The 22,289-nt window shown below is 49.7% G+C and overlaps 2 protein-coding genes across 2 annotated transcripts in view; both read left to right on the top strand.

Moving 5' to 3' along the window:
* The first annotated feature begins 9,008 nt into the window (after window positions 1–9,008).
* NAT8L (N-acetyltransferase 8 like) overlaps window positions 9,009–22,289 on the top strand; it is a 32,711-nt gene continuing 19,430 nt past the window's right edge. The window contains exons 1-2 of the mRNA XM_064418896.1: window positions 9,009–9,730; window positions 10,903–11,067. Of these exons, the coding sequence (XP_064274966.1) occupies window positions 9,397–9,730; window positions 10,903–11,067 (499 nt within the window). The 5' untranslated portion in view covers window positions 9,009–9,396. The remainder of the gene's footprint in view (window positions 9,731–10,902; window positions 11,068–22,289) is intronic.
* LOC135299793 (collagen alpha-1(III) chain-like) lies at window positions 9,797–11,011 on the top strand. The gene is made up of 3 exons (XM_064419215.1): window positions 9,797–9,930; window positions 9,988–10,768; window positions 10,871–11,011. Exons 1-2 carry the CDS (start codon window positions 9,797–9,799, stop codon window positions 10,739–10,741), a joined length of 888 nt encoding a protein of 295 aa, XP_064275285.1. The 3' UTR covers window positions 10,742–10,768; window positions 10,871–11,011.

Raw genomic sequence — 22,289 nt, 5'->3', positions numbered from 1 at the left:
GGAAGGAAGGAAGGAAGGAAGGAAGGAAGGAAGGAAGGAAGGAAGGAAGGAAGGAAGGAAGGAAGGAAGGAAGGAAGGAAGGAAGGAAGGAAGGAAGGAAGGAAGGAAGGAAGGAAGGAAGGAAGGAAGGAAGGAAGGAAGGAAGGAAGGAAGGAAGGAAGGAAGGAAGGAAGGAAGGAAGGAAGGAAGGAAGGAAGGAAGGAAGGAAGGAAGGAAGGAAGGAAGGAAGGAAGGAAGGAAGGAAGGAAGGAAGGAAGGAAGGAAGGAAGGAAGGAAGGAAGGAAGGAAGGAAGGAAGGAAGGAAGGAAGGAAGGAAGGAAGGAAGGAAGGAAGGAAGGAAGGAAGGAAGGAAGGAAGGAAGGAAGGAAGGAAGGAAGGAAGGAAGGAAGGAAGGAAGGAAGGAAGGAAGGAAGGAAGGAAGGAAGGAAGGAAGGAAGGAAGGAAGGAAGGAAGGAAGGAAGGAAGGAAGGAAGGAAGGAAGGAAGGAAGGAAGGAAGGAAGGAAGGAAGGAAGGAAGGAAGGAAGGAAGGAAGGGTTTCTGTACTGCACCCGTTCCTGTGGGTGGGAGGTTATGTGTGCTGCTTGTCCCAGTGATGCACTGTAGGGCAGACCTTTTTTGAACCTTCAGTGTTTCCCACTGAGCATTCCCGAGCCCTGGTCCCTCATTGTATGAAAGTATATGGTCAAATATGGGAAAGGAAATCCCCGGCTGTCTCACCTGCTCTCAGGTTCTGTGTTTCCAAGGTGCAGCAGGGCTGTAAGCAGCTGAACCCATGCCAGGTCCCAGAGCCGCATTAGCACTGGGCAGGTTTATCTGCATTTCCAGGGGCCTGTTCCTGAGAGCGCCCTCCCAGAAAAGCTGCAGGCTCTGGGCCTCAAAAGTGGGATGGAGCCAGGGCAGCCACAGGGCAGTGTCACACAGTGCTTTGCTGCACGGGCACTGTCCGAGACCTGAGGCACAGCCTGCAGCCTCAGCCAACCGTATTCATATAACCTTAAGGCACTGGCCACTTGCTGGGGATACAGAGTAGACAGGGTCGACTGATGGATGATTAAAGATGGTTTATTGCAAAACCAGTCTAATGGAAGGGTGAGCCTGTAAGGTTGTTGCATGCACTGAAGCAGGGAGGAGAGGAGTGACTCTTCCATATCCCTTTGCTTTCCTACAGGACCCCTCACCGTGCACATCAGCTCTTGTTCACTCACTTGCAGGGCCGGGGGAAGAAGAGGCGCCTGAGGCGAGGTGCCCGTCCCTGGGGTGGCGGTGACAGCGACAGCGACAGCGGCAGTGCCGTGTAGTTCTCGGGAGGGCCACTGGAGGTCTGCGTGCGTTCGCTTTCCCCGCTCGCCCTCCCTTAGCCCGGCCGGGACAGCGCAGCTCCCAGCAGAACAGCAGCCAGCCCTGTCCCCTGGGGCTGCCCCGCTCCCCTCCAAGGGGAGCCTTGGGCTCCCTCAGGCTCCACGGTGGGGTAAAAATCCAAGAGCAACACTCGAACGTGGAGAGATTAGCTCGTCTGGCTGCTCCCCACGCAGGAGGCACCTTGGGCAGCTGGAGCTGCACCGGCTCTGTTTCCCAAGGAACTTCCTGCACCTTTCCCAAGTTTGGAGTGAATTCATCCTCGTGCCAGACCAGCATGAAGCTGTCTACCTTCGGGTCATGAAAGCCTCCTTCCTTTCCCTGGCTGGCCAGCACCATTGACTGGGTGATGTTGGTATTCTCACAGTAACACTCCTTTTTTTTCCCAGGGTCACAGGTTGCTATTTTCTGGAGACAGCTGCTGTCATCCAGCCCCTGCAGCTCCAGCCCTCCATCATTGCTCCAGCAATCCATCATTGCTTCCCTGGCCCCTGCTGCATCAGTTGCCCTGATTTTGTTTTTAGCCAAGTTCAAATTCATTTGTGAGCTGCGGGATAATGGCATGAGTGTGTGTTTGCACAGTGGTTTCATTCTAGGAAGGTGCTCACCCACTTTCCCAGCTGGACAAACAGACAGGAGCAGCAGCTGTCTGACACAGAGGGAGCAGCTCAGTGCCAACACTGAGGATGCAGGATCACAGGTGACTCAAACTGGCTCACTTTGGCTGTGTTTCAGCCCAATTTTATTCACCCACAATGGCAGGATGGCATCTTCCCTGCCCTGGCTTCTGCAGGGTGCCAGGCCATGCTCATGGCTCTGGACTGTGATGCCATGGGAAGACACTGTGCTTTTTGAATTTGCCCAGTGCATTCAACAAAGCAACCTCACCACTATGAAAATGCCACCAGATTTTTCAAACTTCACAAGCTTTTAGGACTTCACTTTTAAAGGAAATAGGACACACCTTCCCACTGCAGCAAAATCAGAGCAGAACACACAGAAAACCAAACTGGACTTCTCAGCAGAGCCTAGGCTGATGCTGCTCTAGCTTCATCTATACAAGGAAAATGGGGACTCCTGATTCTCCAGGCAGGGCTGCATCTAACACTGGAAACCAGTGTGTGAAACAGATGTGTGGCTGTGCCCTGCTGCAGCAGGTCTATCCTCCTGCCCCACCAGTGAATTTTGGGGTGGAACCTTCCTTGGGCAGATGTCCAGAATGCCCTTTGCAGGGGGCACATGTGAGCACTGCTGTCTGTGGCCAGCTCAGAGTTTGCCCAGGCCTCCCCCAAAACCTCTTTGTGGACCCAAACTGATGATGCCCAACACCTGTCCCCATGCTCAAACTGTCCCTGAGGAGGATGCTGGACTCCTGGATCTCTGTAGAGAAGAGAAGCATCTGTGGGCAGCTGTGGGAAGTGTGATTTTTAAGAACTTGAAGTCCCCCAGACAGAGAAGGGAGGGTCAGTCAGATGCCTCTCTCTGTGATAGATGTTGCTTCTCCAGAAGGAACCAAGGTCCCTGTGTCATCTGGAGTGAGTGTCCCCCTGCCCCACGTACAGAGGGAAGGGGATCTGTGGGCTGTGTCTTGTGGCAGTGTGGCCTGGGGGCATCACTGAGCAGGAAAACTGGAAATACCTGAAAATTTGCCTCAGCTCCTCGCTGAAAGGCATTATGAAAGGAAAGGAAAATCCCAGCCTGGATCAAGTGCTGGAAAAACCAGTGTAAAGTCAGCTCTGACATGAGCCCAACCCATATAGGGGATGATCTCTATTGCCTCCCCTGAGGCTACGCACACACTGCTTTGGAGGAGTTGGGGCATTTGCTGGACCTTGCAAGCAGTTGCAGGGCAGCCTTGCAGGCCAAGCTGAAAGTGTGACTTTGCTGAGCAGCAGAACTGACTCTCAAATGTTGCCAGAAAACTTCAAGTAACCTTGCCACATCTTTTCCTGCTTTATCATTGCAGAGCTCATCTTGAACCAGGACATTTAGTAGCAGTATTTAGAGGTTTTTCTACCCGTGGTTAGTTTCAAATCTAATTTTCCTGTCCTTGCTACAGAATATCCTCATACCTTCTCTGCTCCAATTTTCTTCCTGTTTTCCTTTTAACCTCCCCTTGGTCCTTTTCAAACTCCTTCCCCCCTGCCTGCTGTCAGGCTGCAGTGTCTGCCATGAGGAGAGTAAATAGGATGCTCCTCATCCAAGCCCAATCATAAAGCTACAGTTGTACTTTGGTGATCATTAGTTAAAACAATCATTGTTTAAAACACCACCAAAATAGCTGTTGGTCAAAAGTACAGTCAATAACCTCATGTTCTCCCCTTCTTCCTTAGCAAAGATGGATACACATTGACAGAGTAGTTCATGATACAGCAGATTTTGTAATAGTGCTACCCTGCTGACCCAAGCAGGTAGCCAAAATTCAGGTGGCTGGAGGTTATTTACAGCAAGAGAAGGAACTGACTGTGGAGGAAGGTGATTTTCCAAAGTGGTGCTGCTAATTTACAAAGAAGGTGCAAAGTCCTGCACTGAAAACCCCAAGAAATGAGCATTTCCTGGCTCACACCACCTGTGCTATTCCCATGTGCACAAGAGCTCTCGTGCTCTCAGCTTTGCTCAGGACACATGTCCCATCCTTCATGGCCTCATGTTCCCAGCACAGCCCCTGAACAGCCTCCCCCATTCATCACAGAGCTTGGTCTGCTTGCACAGCTCTGTCTCCTACAGCTAATTGAAGTGAAATTTTCTGGTAACATTTGGGGGGAAAACTGAACCTTCATTTAAAAAAAAAATAAATCTAAGCTTGCAGCAAAAATATCGTAAGGAAGAAAGATATGTTGTCTCCCTGGGACTTCATAGCCAGTGTCAGAAAATACTACTCCTTAAATGAAGATGCTTAAAATCTCTATAGAATCATGGAATGGTTTGGATTGGAAAGGACTCTAAAGATCATTCAGTTCCAATCCCCTGCCATGGGCAAGGACACCTTCCACTAGACCAGGTTGCTCAGAGCTCCATTCTCTCTGGCCTTGAACACTTCTTTGTTTGAAAGGATTCTTGATGGCTGCACCGAGATGCTTTCAATAAATCTCCAAGTAATTGCTACATAGCTCAGATTTTAATGTTGCTTTGATCTAGAACAGGGTTTCTTCACCATAGATGTTATTGTACATTAAATGTACATGCAAGTTCCAAAATCCCCATTTGACAGAGGATAAAGCCAGCCGTGGGCGTGCACACTGTTTGGGAAACATTCGTATTTAATTCACAACCCACAAAATTCTTTCAGCCCAAAAAAGTTGTAGGAAGAGATTAATCTTCAGAGATCCCCCGGGGAGACTTACACAGCTAAGCTAGTCACCCTTAACTCTCTTTTATATATAAACTCTACTGCTTTTAGCACATGATTCATTCGATCTATTTGAGATCCGCTTTGGGTTGTGAGGCTCCATGACTCCAAAGCAGCCTGTTTTCCCACTTTGCTGTGCCCAAAGCAAAAGCCAGCCAGCACCAACACCAGCAGAGATCTGTGTGTGTCAGCAGATCCCACCTCTGGCCCTGGTTACCAATTCATGGATTTTTACCAGTTGGAAATAATTCAGCATGTCAGGTTTTATAGTGACTTATTCACAGCACCCAGCCACGCAGGGAAGGAGGGAGCCTTCATCACTGCTGGGATGGGTCACAGTGAATGGCAGGACTGGGGAAACCAGGACTGCCAGACACTCACACAGCATGGGAGCTGCTGCCAGTGTTGGCTCCTGAGCAGGAGATTTGTGAATCCTCAGCCCTGGGGTCTGTGCAGTGGGAAAGGGGCCAGCAGCACCAGCAGGAACCAGCGTCCCTAAGAGAAGGTGCTGCAGAGCTGCTGCACTCAGAGGGAGTGCAATGAGAAAACCTTGGGATGCTAATTAATCCCCCTTTGGGAAGATATTTATTAGGCAAATGCCTCACATTCATATGCACATCTGCAGTCAACAAAGAGGCTTTTACTTTTTCCCCAGTCCAGCAAAGCAGGAGGGTTGGAGGTTGCTGCTACCAAACAGCCAGAGGTGCTGGGGGTGCTCAGCCTGCTCCAGGCATCTTTGGTCAAGCGTGGAAAAACAACTGAAATTACCAAGGTCCAGGCAGGAGAACCTGGAGACAGTTGAAAAGTTCTTTAAACCTGAATATCTTCTCCCCTGCTCACTGATGGAGACATTGCAAAGGACAGGGTGGGAGCCATCCCTGACAGACAGCCTCATCCTGCTTGGATGAGCTGTTCCAGAATTACTGCATTAATATAACCTGGGGCAGCTTTTGCTGTCAACCAGTTAATTGCTGAGGTTGATAGATACAGCCCCTAATGAGCAAAGGATTGTGGCTGCTTGCAGCTTTTGCAGAAGAGGCAGCAGGGCCTCTCCTTGTCCAGCAGATCACAGAGGTTTGCCTTGGTGTTCCCCACCCCTTAGGTACAGGTGCTTTGGGAGACCGACTGCTCTTCCTGAGATGTTTCCCTAATCTGCAATCACAGATCTCACTGCTTCACGAGCTACAGTAAAATCTGGCTGAAAGATGTTTCAAGTCATGCAAAGCCCAGGGTTGCACAGAAAACCCAAAATTTCAGACAAAGAGCAGGGCATGATCTTGTCAGCAGGGGAATTGGTAATTCTGTTCTACATTTGCTGGGTGTTTCCTAGGGCTCATGGGAGGGAGTGACTCCCTTTGACCCAAGATGAGAGCTGCTGATTTGGGAAGGATAAATAATGGCATTTCCAAGGCTTACTGGTTTGATGTGCTAATCCAAAGCAAAGTCAGCCTAAAGCAGACCTGCTGAAGGCAAAGCAGGTTTCTTACTGAAATACTCAAACCTCCTCAGCCCCCAGAGTAACACAGCCTGCCCTCATTATTCCAGTCTCTTTTCCCCAGTGTACCAATGGATCAAACATCTGTACAATCTCCTGGTTTACACTGAGCAGTGAGAGCTGCTGAGAGCACTGGCACGACATTCAAACTTTAAACTGTCCATCTTAATTAAATTAGTTCTATCCGTGAGGTTCAGCAGTCGGTCATGGCATGTGGGAGATTACCCTCAGGTCCTGAAGGAGCAGAAGTAAACTCAAGAGTAAAATCCTCAGTGACTTGGGATGACAACTGTGTTCTTAAAGACCAAAAGCTCCTGGCAGAGCAGTTGCCTTGCCAGCAAGCTGCTGTTAACAATATCCTTTTCATTCCAGGGACCCAAATCTGCCGTCTGTGAACCTGACTGGCTTTTGCAATGGGTTTCAGAGAGGCCCTTCATTCTCACTGACATTTGCTTCAGTCAGTCACAGCTTTCAGCTCCTCCTTCCCTCCTCCCCATTGTGCAGCACCCCCAGAACCTCCCCTTCACCCCCATTTACAGAGAAAGCTGAATCCTGGCTTTGTAATAATAAAGGTAAAGTTTGGCAGTGAGGGAAGATTCAGGAAATTTGGTCCAGTGCTTTGTGCCTTGAGTCACTACGTGATGGTGCACAAATCACTGCGTCCCTCTGTGCCTCAGTTCCCTTGCTGTGGCCAAGGATGATACCCCCTTATCTTGGGGGAACAGGAGATATTCATTACTGCTCATAAGATGCTCAAATGTGGCAGCATAAATAGTAAACAAGTATTTAGTGCTTTTCCAAAGATAACTCATCTGCAAACACTCAGGTCCATAGCCCAGAACTGGGAGCTCCCTTGGCTGTTACATAACTGCAGTAGGTTGTTTTTTTTTTTTTAAGGAAGGAGTTGTTTTTATTACTGTAGTAATTTCATAAATAAGGAATACATCTGACTAGAAAGGATGAAACAAAAATAAATGCCTGCTTAACCCAGGCATATGGGAACTAAGCATCTTAATTATATTTCTGAAACAGCAACCTCCTATCTTTGGCCCAAAGATTTCAGAATTCAAAGGCAAACACTGCCCTGATTTTTCAGCTTTTTTCCCCCATCCACCGACTCTTTGTGTTGGTGAATTTGGGGCTGCCAGGTATCTCCCAAGTGCAGGAGTCCAACTGCTCCTTCCCTGCTGAGAGATGTCAGGGGGGATGCAGGGGTGCCATGTGCCTTGCCTCTCCTCACTGGGGTGACCTCCCTCCCACAGGAGGCTCCACTTTTGAGCAGGAGATGCACTTTTGGCCAACTCATCCACTACTGTACCTGTGCCACGATGCCTTTATAATCCTGTACTTTGCTCTCCATTGCAGACAGTCAGAGGCTCTGGGAGCTGGGGGTCGCTCTGGCTGCAGTTGCAGGCGATGCTCGTTGGAAAGGGGAGCTCTGTGGGTGCCCAAGCAGCCTGGCAGCTCTGCAGTGCCTGGCCATGAGCAGGTCCCACAGCCACCCCAGGAGCAGCTTCTCACCAGGGATGCCCAGTGCTGTGCAAGCCTGTGGGGTGCTGGCACTGCTCCTCTGGGTGGGAAGTCTTCCAAGTCCTTATCTAAACCTTCCCCCCTCCCTTCTCTCATGCTCCTGAACTATTTTTAATAGAAAAGTGAAGCAATGAAACCACTATGAAATCATCACAGTGAAATAAAGCTTTAGCTTGAAGCCAAGATCCAGTCACTGCATCTTCCTGAGGACCAAAGCATAGCCTGTGAGCTCCAGGAAGGCAAATCCCGCAGAGCTCCAGTGACACAGCCGCACTCCCTGACGGCAGACTGCATCTCCCAGGGACAAAACTTGTAGGGGGGGCGCACGGGTGCATCTCACAGGGACATGAGCACCTGGCAGGGGGATACAGAGATGACTGCACGGGGGGTGCACAGGAGCACCTTACCGGAGCAAGAGGCACAGATGAAACTTTCATGGGGCGTATGGGTGCACCCTGCAGGTGAAAGCACGGCTGAGGCTCGCAGGAGTTGCAAGTCCCGGGGGGATGCACAGGTGAAGTTTGAGGACAGGCACAGCTGCTACGGCTGGGGGCTGTCTCCGGGCAGGGGGAGGCGCAGACGGAGCTCTCGGGGGATGCACCTCACGGGACTGGGGGGTTCCGGACCTCCCGTCTCCCCGCCCAGCATCCCCCGCCCACCCCGTCCCTGCACCGGCCGCGCACGGCGCATGCCTCGGGCAGATGCCGGCCGGTTCCAACCGGGAGAGGCCGAAGCTTTTCGGGTCCTTCGAAGAGGAGGAGCCCGTCCTCCTCCCTGCGCATCCCCCCTCCCCCTCCATCTCTTCTCACCGCCCCGCGGAGGGGCGCGGAGGCGGCTGGGCCGGCAGCGCTCTCTGCACCGCGCAGTGGCGTGGGCACGGCCGGAAAAGTTACTGACCGGGGGGGCGCTGAGGGATGGAGAGGGCCATTTACTACTTGGGTTTGGGACCAGCCGGGGCCGCGCGGCTGCACCTCCCGGGCCGTTCCGCCCGCGCAGAGCGCTCCGCGGGGAAGGACTCGCGGCGGAGCAGCCGCGCCGCAGCCCGCCGGGACGCGGTGCGGAGCCCGCCGGGACGCGGTGCGGAGCTCTCCGTCCGGCCCTCCCTCCCCGCGGCTCCGCGCTCCCGCAGCGCCCTGCGCAGCTCCGCGCCCCCGCAGGGACTACTCCAGAAATCTGCTGAGCACACAGTGCGTTCGCAGTAGATGAACAGACGCATAAAAAAATAAATTAACAACCCTCTTCCGCGTGCACCGATGTATGCGGGCAGGGATGCGCGGCCCCAGGCTCCCCGCGCAACCCCGCGCCGTAGTAATTTGCAAGGGGCGGTGCAGGGATGGGGGGGCAAGGGGGAGGTGTCCCGCCCCCCCGATCACATGGCGACCCCGCGCAGCCAATGCGGGGGGCTCTAGGACCCCGGGGACCCGCGGCCCCCCCGCCCTATAAATGCCTCTCCAAAATGCAGCGGGGCTCCTTCCTCTCGTCCCGCCCGGCCGCGCTGCTCTGCGCCCCGCTGCCCGCGGGTCTCCGTGCCGGCTCCGCGCCCCGCTCCTTCCCCCTCCCCTTTTTCCTTTTTTTTTTTTTTTTTTAAATCTTATTTTTGTGTTAATTTTCTGACACCTCCCCTCCCGTTTTTCTCCTCGCCCCCTCCCCGCGGCCGGTTTTTGCATGCATTGTCTGTCTCCCAAGATGGTTTGTGAGACCAAGATTGTGGCGGAAGATCATGAATCAATCCCGGGATCTAAAAAAGACACGATCATTGTTTCCTCCTCCCAGATGTGGCCCTCTTTGGCGGGCTCCCCTCCCTCACCCCCACCTCCCCTCACCCCACCAAAAGAAGACCCCAGGCGCGACAATGTCTATATCCGCGAATTCCACCCCTCTGAGCAGGAGGTGGTGCGCCGCATCTTTTACGAGGGGATCATGGAGCGAATCCCCAACACGGCGTTCAGGGGGCTGAAGCAGCAGCCCCTCACTCAGCTGCTCTACGGGCTGCTGGCGGGTGAGTATCCGCTCCCTTTTGGGGAGGGGGGCGCCGGGTTCATTCGCCGCTGTGGGTGCTCACAAAATGGTCGGAGAGGCGGGAGGCGCCGGGGACCGCGGGAGCGCCGCAGCAGCGTGCGGGGCGGCCGCGGAGCCGCAGCGCTGCGGCGGGGGCCGGCGGGGAGCCTTGCGCCGCCGGGGATGCGCGACCCTGCGCGGGTGCGGAGGGCGGGGAGCCGTGAAGGGGAGGTCGCGGCGGGGGTGAGGGCACATCAGTCATTCTGGTTCTTGCGGGGCTCGGCGGTGCGCGGAGGGGAGCGGGGCGCCCCGGCCGCCCCCGCGCAGCCCGGCGAGGGGGGGCACGGCGTGCCGGCGTTGCCTGGAGACAGCCGGGCCCGCCAGCGAGCGGCCCCCATGTCCCCCCCGGCGTGGGGAGGGGGTCCCCCTGCAGCCGCACCGAGCCGCGGGGTCACCTCGCCTCCCCGAGTTAAAAATAGCGCTTGCAAGGTGTCCCCGCCATGTGCCAATAATTAATAATGCGCGTTCCCCGCCCCGAGAGGGCTTTGGGTGGTCTCCTGCCCCCGGTGGCTGCAGGCTGGTCGCACCCCAGGCACCGGGGAGGACGGGATCCCATGCTAGAGGGGGGACCCCCGGCGGGAGCTGGGGGAGCCAGCCGGTGGCTCTGGGCCGTGCCGGAGAGAGCCGCCGGCTCAGAGACACCCGCAGAAGCCCCCCGGGATGGGAAGGGGCAGGGGGGCTGCCCGGGGAGTCGGTGCTGGTGGAAATAGCGCTGCCGCAGTGGCGAACACATGGCTGCGGAGCGCTGCCCGCAGCGCGGCTCCTCCGCCCGGCCGCGTTCCGGCCTCGCCGGGGGCAGCGGAGGGGCCGGGGGCGCGGGGCTCTGGGGGTCCCCACGGCCCCGCTCCGGAGGGGCTCGGTGGGCCCTGGCGCGGCGGCATCTTCCCCACCGGCTCCTTCAGGACCTCATAAACTTCTCCGGGTTATCTCGTCGCGATACGCCGTCCCTTAACACGATAATCTCGAGAGCGTGAACCGTGTGTGTACTGCAAATGTATATTTTGACTGTGCTTGTTTTATTGATTTATTTTTATAATGAGTTTGTATTCCGAAATCAACACTAAATTCTCTTTTCTGACAGGTGTCGTTTATTTCTCTTCCTTATCTCCATAGTAATGTGCTTTGTTGTGACCAAGTCCTTCCTGCTGACCTGCTGTTTGCCCATCTTTCTGATGGGCATGAGGTACTACTTCAGTAGAAAAGTTATCCTGCACTATCTCGATTGTGCGCTGCACACGGACATGTCCGATATTGAGCAATATTACATGAAACCGCCAGGTGAGTACGAATTCCCTGAGGGAGCCTTCCTCCCCCAGCCTGCTGGGGAACATGGCTGCTCCCTGCTGCTGGCGCCTTTTCCTCCTGTCAGCAGCACTGAGCAAGCTCAAAAGTCGCCAGAATGCAGCTCTTTAGCCACACCAGGCACAAAGCCATCTCTGGTTTTGGTTTGGTTTGGGGGTTTTTTTGCTGATTTTGGTTTCTTTAATTTTTTTTTTTTTCATTACTCCCCCTCCCCCAAGTGCCTAGTCATCCCAGGCAGCCTCTGTCCACCCCTGGAGTGCCACACTGCTGGGTCCCACAGCCACCCCAGGACTGGGCCGAGGGTGCCTGGGGACACTGAGGCTGGAGGGTGTGGGTTATTCCCTGCAGCCTGGGCCCACCCCAGCCCTTACATCCTCAGCTCGGTGGTTTTTTTTTTCTCCATGCATTTGGTGTTAGCTCTGACTGCAGGAGAAGAGGGAGATGAAAGGTCTTTTAGCCCAAATGCTCAGATTTTAGCTATTGTGCCCATTTTCCCATGCCATTCAAGAACATTCCTTAATGCAGGTGTTTTGGAAGAGGTGTGGATCGGGTATGTAAAGGGCTGCTGCCACAAAAGCTTGCCCTAATATGGGTTCATCCCTTTGTTCCATATATGCATATAATTAAAAAGACAAGATCTAATAATATTACCTTATTAAGCTGTAAAAGATAACTTAAGTCATAAAAAAAAGGGTCTTTAGAACCTGTCAGGTCCTATTTCCCTTTTTGTGGGCACGCATCCATATTGAGGACAAGAGCAGGGGGATGCGTGGGCAGTCAGTTGGGGTTTGAGCTTTGCTTTTGGTGGTCACAGGGTGCTAGTGGTGAGCTGGAAAAGCAAGGCAAGGATGGTATCCCACCCGAGTTCCATCTTCTTGGCGTACCTGCTCTGTTCTTGGATACCTACTGTGTTGTTTTTCCATGTGACCGTGTTTTTGCTGTATCATTCCTGTTCCCCAGGTGTGACAAACCTCTCCCTGGGCACTTCTAGAGAACTGCTAGGAAGTGTGACAGCCACAAGCCTTCCCTCACTTCTAATATGCAATGTTACATTTTGCTAAAATGTTGCTTCTCTTATGAAAATCGTGAAGAAGCTTAATTTAGCTTTCCCTTCCCATCATAGTGCGTATCCTATACAGACCTTTTCCCATATTACACACAGTGTGTTTTATTTACAGAGCTTGTTTTTGTAAAAATTAAGTGATGTGTGACTTGTAATTAAAAAGCTCAATCTTCATTAAAGGTGGTATCACAGAAATAAGAGTTCATAGCAAATAATTTCTGCACCTCTGTAGTGAGGCCCAGCAAAGTATTATGCTGGAGAAAACAGCAGAAGATTCCAGTAGAATAAGAATGTGTGATATGGAGTTAATAGGTGAGCTGCTTAGCTTGTTGATGCTCAGGTCACAGTTGAGAGGGATCACAGTGCCTGTATTTATAACACTAGCAGACACAGAAAATAAAAGAAAGGGACTCCAAGTAATGCCCTCAATTTGTTTAGGGTCAGTAATGTAATTTAGTTCAGCTGTGTTGCCAACATGTCTTTGAAATGTTAGCATTGCTTTTATTTGCTACCTGAAAGAGCTAATTGCAATTTTAGAGCAAATGTGTGGGCTTTAATTTTTGACAGAATTTAATCATGTAATTAGGCTTCTGCCATGCCATAAAAAGCAGATTTATGGTGTTGTTGGTGCTTGTTGAAGGTTCTTGATGATAGTGGTGTTGGATAAAGGGACCAGGGAGGTTTTGGGGTCTGGAGAAAGGTGTGTGTGTGTGTTGGAACCAGCACCATCCATGTGCCATGAATCCATGTGGTGCTATTTGGTGTAGCTGGCCACAAGGCATGAATCCAGTGGTTTGCTCCTGTTTCCTCCAAAAATGCAGTTGCTGGGTTTTTTTCCTATAGGACAGCAATATAAACACAGCCATCCTAGAAAATGCCAGAGTTTTGTGCACTTTGAAGGCTGGCTGGCTGAACACCCAGAGGAAGGCAGCAATGTGCCACACTGGCATTGCCTCTCCCACCCCAAGGACAGAACAATGGTAAAACAAATTCAAGCCCCAAGTTTGTCTTTTATTTATCTAGTTTACAAATTAGCACCCCGGCAGAAATTACTGCAGAGGGAATGAGAAGGGCTCGTTGTATTGTGGCAGCTGAGATGTTTGTGAGACCTTTCTCAGTGAGGTGTTAAGAGAAGAGTGATGTGGTGTGGGTACAGGGTCCCAGAGAAGCTGGAGATGGCCAGAGCTTGACTAGAGAAGTTAAACCCAACCTGATATAACTGCAGCTTGGCCTGGGAGCATGGCCAGGCAACTTGCTGCTCCTGCTTTAGAGAATCCATGTTTTCCTCCGTCAATATTTTTTTTTCCTCAGCACGGAAAAAAAAGAGGAAGGGAACATTTTTGTGGTGAGGTTATAAATTCCTGTTTCTCAGGGTGATGAATGCAAAGGTAGAACTGGGACATGGTCTTAAGGTCTTGGATAAAGATGTTGGTTGCAGCTTTGCTGAGGTTTTTGCCCCTGGACTCCGAGATACCCAGGCACAAAAGCCTGCTGTTTGCAGCCAGCTCTGTGTGCTGCCTAGAGCTGGGATACTGTTGTAGTGGGTATCTACAGCAAATAGCTTCTGGTAAGGCAGGCATCTACAGTGAGGGGATATTTTAACTACTAAAATGGATCATTCTTGGTGGTGTTGTGAAAGCATCCACAGGACATGTGGGTCAGTTCTATAACCAAGCCAAAAGGACCCAGTCTGCCATGGGATACCATGAGCACCCAGGTTAATGATTAGTGTTGAACAATTCCATGAGTTGCACCAGATTAGGGTTTTCTTTGCAGTTTTTTTGAACCTCTCACCTCCATGTTAGTTATTGTTTGAATTTTCCTCTGCTGGGTTTTGTATGAACTGAAAAATATGTGCTGACAGTGATTTTGCAGAAGTACACTAGCCAAAATTCAAATCTTTTTTTTCTATTGCCCTTCTACACTTATGCCAAGGGTCTGGCAGAACATTTGGGCCAGTGCTTAACTTGGAGCGGTGTGACTTGAAATTGCTTTCAATGTGAAAGGAATTGTTTGTGTTGAGTGCGTGCTGGGGTCTTAAAACAGAAGGTTGCATGATTCAAACACCTTCCTGAGCTCTTTGTAAACTCGCATTTTTCATTTTAAAATAGCGTTTATTGGAATTTACCTTTCTTTTTTTTCCTTCTTCAAAGGCTATGAAAAAAGACTGGTGGAATGGTGAAAAAGAAAGGAATTGGATAATGGGCTTAATTGTCAACCAGAGTAACAAGCTCTAGTAAACAGAAAAAAACCCCAACCAAAACCAACCAAAAAAAGGAATTAATTTTAAATAGATCCCTGCCTCTTGCATTTATCCACACAAAAAAGATGAGCACAGCTGGAGCGTCTTTTATGGTCTGATGATTTTGATGACTAATCAATTTTACAGTCTCTCTTCAAGCTTCTGTCCCAGTTGGTTGTGTCGTATGTTTTTTTGCAGTGGTTGGTGTGTTAGAGAGATTCTTGTGAGGCTGAGTTCTCAGCTGGAGAGCTTACGGAAACCAAGACTCCTTGTGTCCCATGCAAAACTGCTGCTCCCCAAAGGGACGGCAGCTGGGGCTTTGGCTGACGAATTTATGAATTTCCATGTCTCTGTGGTTGTCCAGAGAGTTGCTGCTGTCTGTCCTGGCAGGGTTTGCTGAGGTGTGTGCCTACCTGACCTGGTGGTGGTGGTGGCAGCTGGCCTGTGTCGGTTTTGGGAGCTGGTGACAAGCTTGGTGGCTGCTGCATCGCAGTGCCCGGTGCTGCAGGGCAGGGTGGACAGGCAGCACAGATGGGAAGTCTGGGGGGCTGAGGCTGCAGCACCTGGAGGGTGTTGGGGGCCCAGGGATGCAGCAGCTGGAGCTGCAGTGCTGCTGCAGTGCTGCTGCAGGTGGTGTCACAGCAGCCACATGCGCTGGGGCCTGTGGCAGCCGCGCAGCTCCGGCTCCCGCTCTGAGGCCTGCGGCAGCTGCACGGCTCCGGTCCGTGGGCAGCCAGGCACCCCTGGCTGCCTCACACAGGGAGGGAACGGGTGCTTTGCTCTCCTGCCTCCATCCAGGGTGAGCAGAGCCCTCCTGTCCTGCTGCCCTTTGTCCCCTGAGTGTGACAGGGCACGGGAGGAGCCTGCACGGATATCCCGGCCTCCCTGGAGAACGGGCCCTGAGGAAGAGGGGCTGCAGGGGCATGGCTCATTAGGGTGCAGTTCCTGCTGCCCTTGGGTGGCACCTTGCTCAGCTGAGCCCAAAGGGGGCATGTCCTGCCCTTCTTGGCAGAGGTTCTGGGATCGTGTCCTTCTGCTACAAGGACACCAGTTGAGGCAGGTCCAGAGCTGGGTTGTGAGGTGCTGTTTGCTGCCTCCACCTTTTGAGGTTTCCCACACCTGCAGTGAGGTGTCTGTGTGGGTAACAAGTATTTGTGTCCTGCACCAGGCCATTTGGCAGTGGGTTTTTTCCCTCTGGCACGGTGTTTGCAAGGTGAACAGCTGCTTGTGATCCGTGTGGCTCCTGCTACCTCTGCTCCATAAGTGCTGAGCATTGGGGAGGCTCAGAGGTGAGCACCAGTGATTTTTGGGGTGCAGGGAAAATACAGGGTCTGCCCTGGGAGGAGATCCTCAGCCCTGGAGCTGTGGTTGCTCTGCCATGCCTAAACCCTTGCAAAGACACAGGCAGAGGGGGTGGGGAGGGTATTTCTCCCCACTGAGCCCCCGGGCAGAGGGGCAGCCACAGAGCCCAGTTCTTCCACATTCTGGATAATGCTCAAGCTGCTAGATAAGCAGGAGTGAAGCTGCCGAATGATAACATTGTTTGGGAAGAATAGAGCAGCTCTTGCTTTGCAAAGAAGCGGCTCAGTTACCTGAGGCCAGAGAGGGCTCAGGGCTGCTGCTTCCCAGTGCAGGAATGTGTTTTTGGACAGCCCTGCCCCACTCCTGGTGCCCAAGAGGCAGCTGGAATCTGAAGCATCCCTATCTGCAGCATTTCTTGCTGGCTGATGCAGTGCCCTGACCTCGTGTATCTGCCAAACCCCTGAGCTGCCTGTCCTGTATTGGGGTTTTCATGCTTGCCTTTCCCACAGTGGGGTAGGGTGGTGAGGAGTTCTGTGTGGGGCTGGGAAACCCATGGGAGAGGCTGTGTCCTTATCTCCTCCTGGGTGTTTCCCAGCTCTGCTTCCTATCACTGCTGGGAACTGAGGTTAGGTCTCCTCAGCAGAGGAAAGTCTGTCCTGTGAGCATATCACTGCTGGCATCTCTCTGCAGCTCCATGAGAGTGCTTCCAGGTAGCAGAGAGATCCTACAAGATTAGGATTATAGGCTTTTCATATGCTTCATAGTGGGAAGTATTTTGTCAAAGTATTTCCAAAGCTGACCTCCTGCAAGTGGGACAGCCAGGCATTCTTCAGCTCAGCAGTTTCTACTGTTGATTTTGGGTTTCTACAACTTAGCAGCATGAAACTGCCTGGTTTGGCATCTCTCATCTTCGGTGCAGAGTTTTTTGGGAAGCAAGATGAAAAACAACTCATGTTTCCAAGTGTTAGGGATATGCTTTGTCCAGCATTTGTAATGGGCTGAAATATTTTGGTTTTATTTGAGTAATGTAAGCTGTGTTTAGAGTGGGATTGCCTCCCAAACCCACCTCCTCTGACACTCCATCACTCGTGGCCGCCTCATTTTGCTGTGCTGGAGCCTTGGCTTTTCCATCTGGAGGCAGCCCCAGCCTGCAGGGTGGGGCATGGGCACAGTGAGCAAGGCAAAGCGCTGCTGGCACCAGCTCTGCCCCCCACCTGAATTCCCAGAGCTGGCCAGGGGCTGTCCTGGTCCCAGCAGCCAGCACCAGGCAGAACCCCAGCCCAGTGCTGCTGCCCTGCTGATAACAGCTGGGGTAGATTGGGATGTGACACAACTTGGGTCCCTTGCAGTGCTGAGCCACCTGGGCCAGCTCTACTCAACCCACTGAAGGGCCTGCAGGGTCTTTCTACCTCACAAAATCTTTTTTGTTTTCTTTCCCCACTTCTGGGGAGCTCAGGTAGTACAGAGAAGTGCAATGCTCTCGGCAAATTTTCCACATAGGAAAATTGGAGTTGCCTGATGAGGGGAATCTGTGGATTCAGGGCTGTGTCATCCACAGCCAGTGGAATAAACATGATTATGGGCAGGCTGCTCTGCAGCCTTCCCCCCTTCCTATTTATTTACCACAGGAGCAGGAACACATGCAACAAACCTATTACTCAGTGTGGGTAACATAAAAATAGCTCTCCCTTTAGATCCACACATTTGGCACAGTCCCATGTCAAAATTAGATTAAAATGGATTTTATAGTAAATTTTGCAGAGTAATATGACCTTCCCCCCTCCCCCCATGTTTTAAAGAATTCTCTCTAAAAGTAGCCAGTCCCTCATGGACATGACCCTCACTCAGTGGAGCAGGGTTTGAGTTGCAGCCATGACTGGGTGGAGGTGATGCTGCTGAACCTGAGCTCTGCCTGCAGGTGTTGAAGATCCTCAGTACATGCCAGTGCTGGTCATTAATCTTCAGTGCAAGAGGTAACCAGTTGTGTAAATTGAACATCAGTAGTTTTTTAGGCACAGTTAACTTCTCAAGACTAGCAAACAAGCCACATTAGGACTTAGGAGCATGAAGGAGGCAAGGACATCAGGTGTTCTGGGTTTTTTTCCTAGCTTTGAGTAATTTTTTTTAATGTTTTCTCCAGTGTTAAATGTTTTCTGGCATGGTTGTATGCAATTTCTCAGGACTGTCTCAGTGAATAAACCAAACGGGTTCTGACTCCAGAATTTTTTTCACAAGTTTAAATGCAAATTTATTACTCTTATAAAGGGTTTTGGCAGCTCTTCTTTCTCTTGCTTTCTTAGGAATGGCCAAGATTTAAAACAATTGCCCAAAAGTGTTTCAGGTTAAGATTTCATAATAGCCTAAATTTAGGCTCTGTGTTGGATATCTGACTAGTGGCAGGAGCTTTAAAGGTACAAAGCTTTGAGCCCCTCTTCACACTGAATTTTGGATGTAGAAACATGAACTAAAAAATCTTATCCTCACATTGTTGTGTTTATTTATTCTATTCAGCCTCCTGGGATTACCCAAGAGTGTGGTCATGTTGTTGCCTCTCAGTGTGCACCACCAGTGGTCTTAATACTTCAGAAACTGCCATGGGGGATTGTTCTCTACTTGAAGACCTCTAAATATATTGAAAAAACCCTGGTTTTATGTAAAAGTCTTAAATGCGTGGCCTGATTATTCAAGAAGACAAAGTATTCAAAATCTCCCCAAATTTCAGAGTGGATTTCTGAAATTCTTTCTGTAGGCTTAGATCTTGATTCAGGCAGATTATATTTAATATCTCAGGATAGGAATGACTTTTGGGGTGGCCGTGAGCCCCTCAGGGGCTCCAGGAGCTCACAGCATTGTTTGCTGGTGTATTGCAGAGCACATGGCTTTATTTTGGTAATGCACTGCTGGGGATCTGTTACAATAATCCATACTTGATTCTGCTCCCTTCCAGGCTACAGCAAAAAGAGGGACCTGGAGTGTTTTGCTGGTACCTGGTTCTGTGATGAGCTGAGGGATGTATGAGCCTTTGTTGTTACTTTCTGCATCAGCAAAACAGGGAGCTTCAAAGTGTATTTTTAGATTTTCTTTCTCTCTTTTATTTTTTTTCCATTCTGTAGAAAGCTGAGACATCGTTTTTGTTTTCCTGACAGGTGGCTAATGAAAGGAGTCTTAAAGAATATCCAAAAATAGCAGCATGTCTTACCTAGTTTCTCTTGACAAATTTATTCCTTGTAACCAAATAATAGGGTTTAGAGGGGGGTTGAGGGGGTTTTTTTGTTTTGTTTTTTTTTTCTTTTTGTTTTTGTGTTTTGGTAAGGGGGGGACATGCAATTGCTAAGCAGCCTCATGCCCTTTATTAAGGATTAAGGTGGTCTGGTCAGAGCCAGGTCCAAGCTGTGGTATCTGTTACAGATGGCTTTGAGCCATTCTTTGAAGTCATCTATTGACCCATTGGACCCCAGCAATCAATTAACAATTTATGACAGCACAGTGCAGTATCATTCATTGTCTTCTATAACTGTTTAAAGAGTGTTTCTTTCAAAAAGAAAAAAATCTGTTTCTTACAGGATAGTTCTAAAACACAGACCTGTGATTCCCAGGGCTTAGTGCCAAGCTGGGCTTCTGCTTTAAAATTGGATTCTGGGAGTGAAAGGAGACGTTTCAAAATTGGTAATGGGAAGCATGTATTACAGTTGTATTTTTGAGTGGCTATGAGATCTTGTTATTTAAAATGGGATTTGCAACAGTGTAAATGCTAAGGGAATAACACAAGGTATTAGTCCCACCACAGCGTGTCCTGCTTGAAATTGTAACTAGCAAGTAATATTTGTCACTTAAAATTCATGTGTTGTTTCTAGAGCTTATCAAAGTGGCAAAACTAAAAAAACAGAGGTTTTGTGAGAAAATTATTTTTCAGTTCAGGAACTGGAAAGTAAAAGGAAGGATAGTTTTGGTCCAAAGTAAGCTGATTTACTACTCCCTCTGTTTTTTCACTATGATGAAGCAAGGATCTCTGTTTAATGGGGGGTGTAATGCTTTTTTTCAGCCCAAACCAGAATGGGTGGCTGTTAGAGCTTTCCTTAAGAACCAGAGATCAGACCCAAATGTATACCTAGGAAATGGTGACCATGCCAGAGCCATGACATGGTAAAGTTGTTACCCCTCAGGCAGGTCCTGCTTTGCATGGCACCATTAAATCTATACTGAGTCAGTGCTGGGATTTCAGGCATCCCAGGCCCTGTTTGAAGATATGAATATGAATACATATTAGGTATTTTATACCGGTGCAGTAGCTGAAGAAGTGGTGTTGAGGGGTCCATCTCTGAAGTCCTGGCTGCTGGGGCATCCATGCCCTGTGATCCTTGGAGGACTGAGCTGAGTGCCTGTGTCCTGGCCAGCAATGCTGGGGGCTGAGCTCTGTGCAGGACTTGTGCCCGGCTGGCTTTCCTCTGCCTTTCATTTTCCACCTTTGGTGCTTCAGGACAAATGTGTGAATTGTTTGGCATTGACAAAAACTGCATTTTTGAGTGAGCTGCTTGCCTAGATTTACCCTCAATCACCAGTGATTGCCATACCAACTGCTCCCACTCTCCCTTGCCAGTGTGCTGAATCCTGACTTGGACACCAGCATCAGCAGTGCAAGTTTGTTTGCTTTTTACAGCTGCAACTCTTGGGCTCTGTGCTAGTGCTGCTAATTGAAATGGGGGTGCTGGACCAGCTGTCTGGTCACGAGTAGCTCCTCAGTGCACCTTGCATTCAATACTCACTTTAACAGGTATCAGAAAATAATTAGTGATTCCTTGAGGTTTTTTTCCCTTTTTTTTTTTTTTACCTCTCTTCCATCCCCTAGCACAGTAGTTCTGTATCCCACACTTCCAGTCTTGGGTCAAACTGCAATACTTTCATTCCTTTGAGTTCTGTTCAGCTCTCTTGTCCATCCCTGTGTTGAATTCTCCAGTGATTTTTGGTCTAATCTATTTCTTGTTTTACTCACCACTTCTAGCATTTCCCATGGGTGGTGGTCCCCTAGCCAGGATCCCTCTGTATCTCTGATTTTCCCCTTCCTTCCATCAAACTTTTCAATTTATGTGCCTTTACCTAATTTTGTTGTATTCTCTTCTTACTTTGTCCAGATATTTAGCATGGTGAGTGCAAGTAAATACTTGCAAGTATCTTTCTTTTAGTAGAAGACTGAGAATAACAAAGATGAGAAAATAAATAGAAGTCAGCAGCACAGGATATTGTGTCTGCTAAGCTGCAAACAGTGTGTCAGTGCACAAACCCACGTGTCACTGGTGGGGGAGAACATTTTACCTAAAGGCAAATGAACTGCCAGCAACAACATTTCTTACATCTTCTTCAGAGCATCTGACCCACATCACTTCCAGATGTATCCACTCATCTTTTCCCCTGTAACTTTTCTTAAAAACCTAATCCTTCCCATTTTAACAAGAAATATAAAATCCTTATTGCATTCAGAGTGTGCAAGAAAAAAAAAAAACCCAAACCAAACCACTTCATTTTCTGAGACCAGAGTTTTTTGTTCTTTTTTTGGAGGTGCCAAATCTGTTCATCCTCCCTGGATCTAGATAACAGCATCAGAAACACTGTGTAACACTTCTAGTGGGAATCCAGGGAAGACCTAAATCTGTAGTCTTCCAATTTAAAATAATGTTAAATAGTAGAACTGCAAAGAGAAGCTTTTGAAAACAGCCTGGTTTGGAGCACCTGCCATTTCCAAGTGTTAATTCAGATGATGGTTAGTGAGAGGCAGAGCAGTGAAAGCACAGCAGATACCTGGCTGCTGAGCAGCAGTGAGCATCCTGATAAAGTCCTCCTTGGTGGAATTACATCGTTAATGTGGGATTTGTTAAAAAGGAGAGAAAGCAAGCAGTGAAGAAGTTACTGTACAGGAGGGATGCTAATGAGAGATTTTTTTTTAATCCAAACTGTTTAAAATGGGTATTTGTAAAACACCTTTTCAAGCTTTTGCTGCTTGTAAAGTCAATTAGATTCACTTAATGTCTCTGAAAATTTACGTCTGGTGGGGTTTCAGAAGCTGTCAGTGTTCAGAGGATAACATCAAGCTGTGCCTCTTGGACAGTGATTTTTGTCTGGGAATAAGCCATCATAGGGTTTAACGGGACTTTTTTTGAGCCATCAGTAGCCTGAAGAACATCAAAGCATCTGCAAGGATTTTCAAGAAGTGGGAACATTTTTCATGGATAACTCAAATAGCTAAAGAGGATTTCAGTGAAATTCTAAAAAAAAAATCTTCATATAACCCCTCACATTGACTGAGACTGAACTCTTGGGACAGTTTGACTTAAAGATTCAGTGGAACATTTGCTTGAACTTAATCATGGGCTTAAATCCCTTGTCTCTTGCTGGGAGTTTAGCATGTGCTTAGGGGCAGTGTGGGTCCAAGTGCTCTTTGGATAGTTACAGGGGACCTGTGACATAAATGGTGGTAAACCTTGGGTTTGCTGTAGGTGCTATCAGCTGCCTGCAAGATGAATTTATGATGCTTTAGGGAATACTGGTGCACTGGAAAAAGGGGTTATAGTTGTGAACCTGCCCTTGGATATATTCATT

This window comes from Passer domesticus, chromosome 4 (assembly GCF_036417665.1).
Source record: "Passer domesticus isolate bPasDom1 chromosome 4, bPasDom1.hap1, whole genome shotgun sequence".
Taxonomy (NCBI): Eukaryota; Metazoa; Chordata; class Aves; order Passeriformes; family Passeridae; genus Passer; species Passer domesticus.
This window is presented reverse-complemented; position numbering and strand designations above follow the sequence as displayed.

Bases quoted from the DNA above. Each gene is read 5' to 3' on its own strand.
- LOC135299793 (XM_064419215.1), top strand. From the start codon at position 9,797: ATGGTCGGAGAGGCGGGAGGCGCCGGGGACCGCGGGAGCGCCGCAGCA. The intron at 9,931-9,987 runs GTGCGGAGGGCG...AGGGCACATCAG, and splicing joins GGATGCGCGACCCTGCGCGG to TCATTCTGGTTCTTGCGGGG.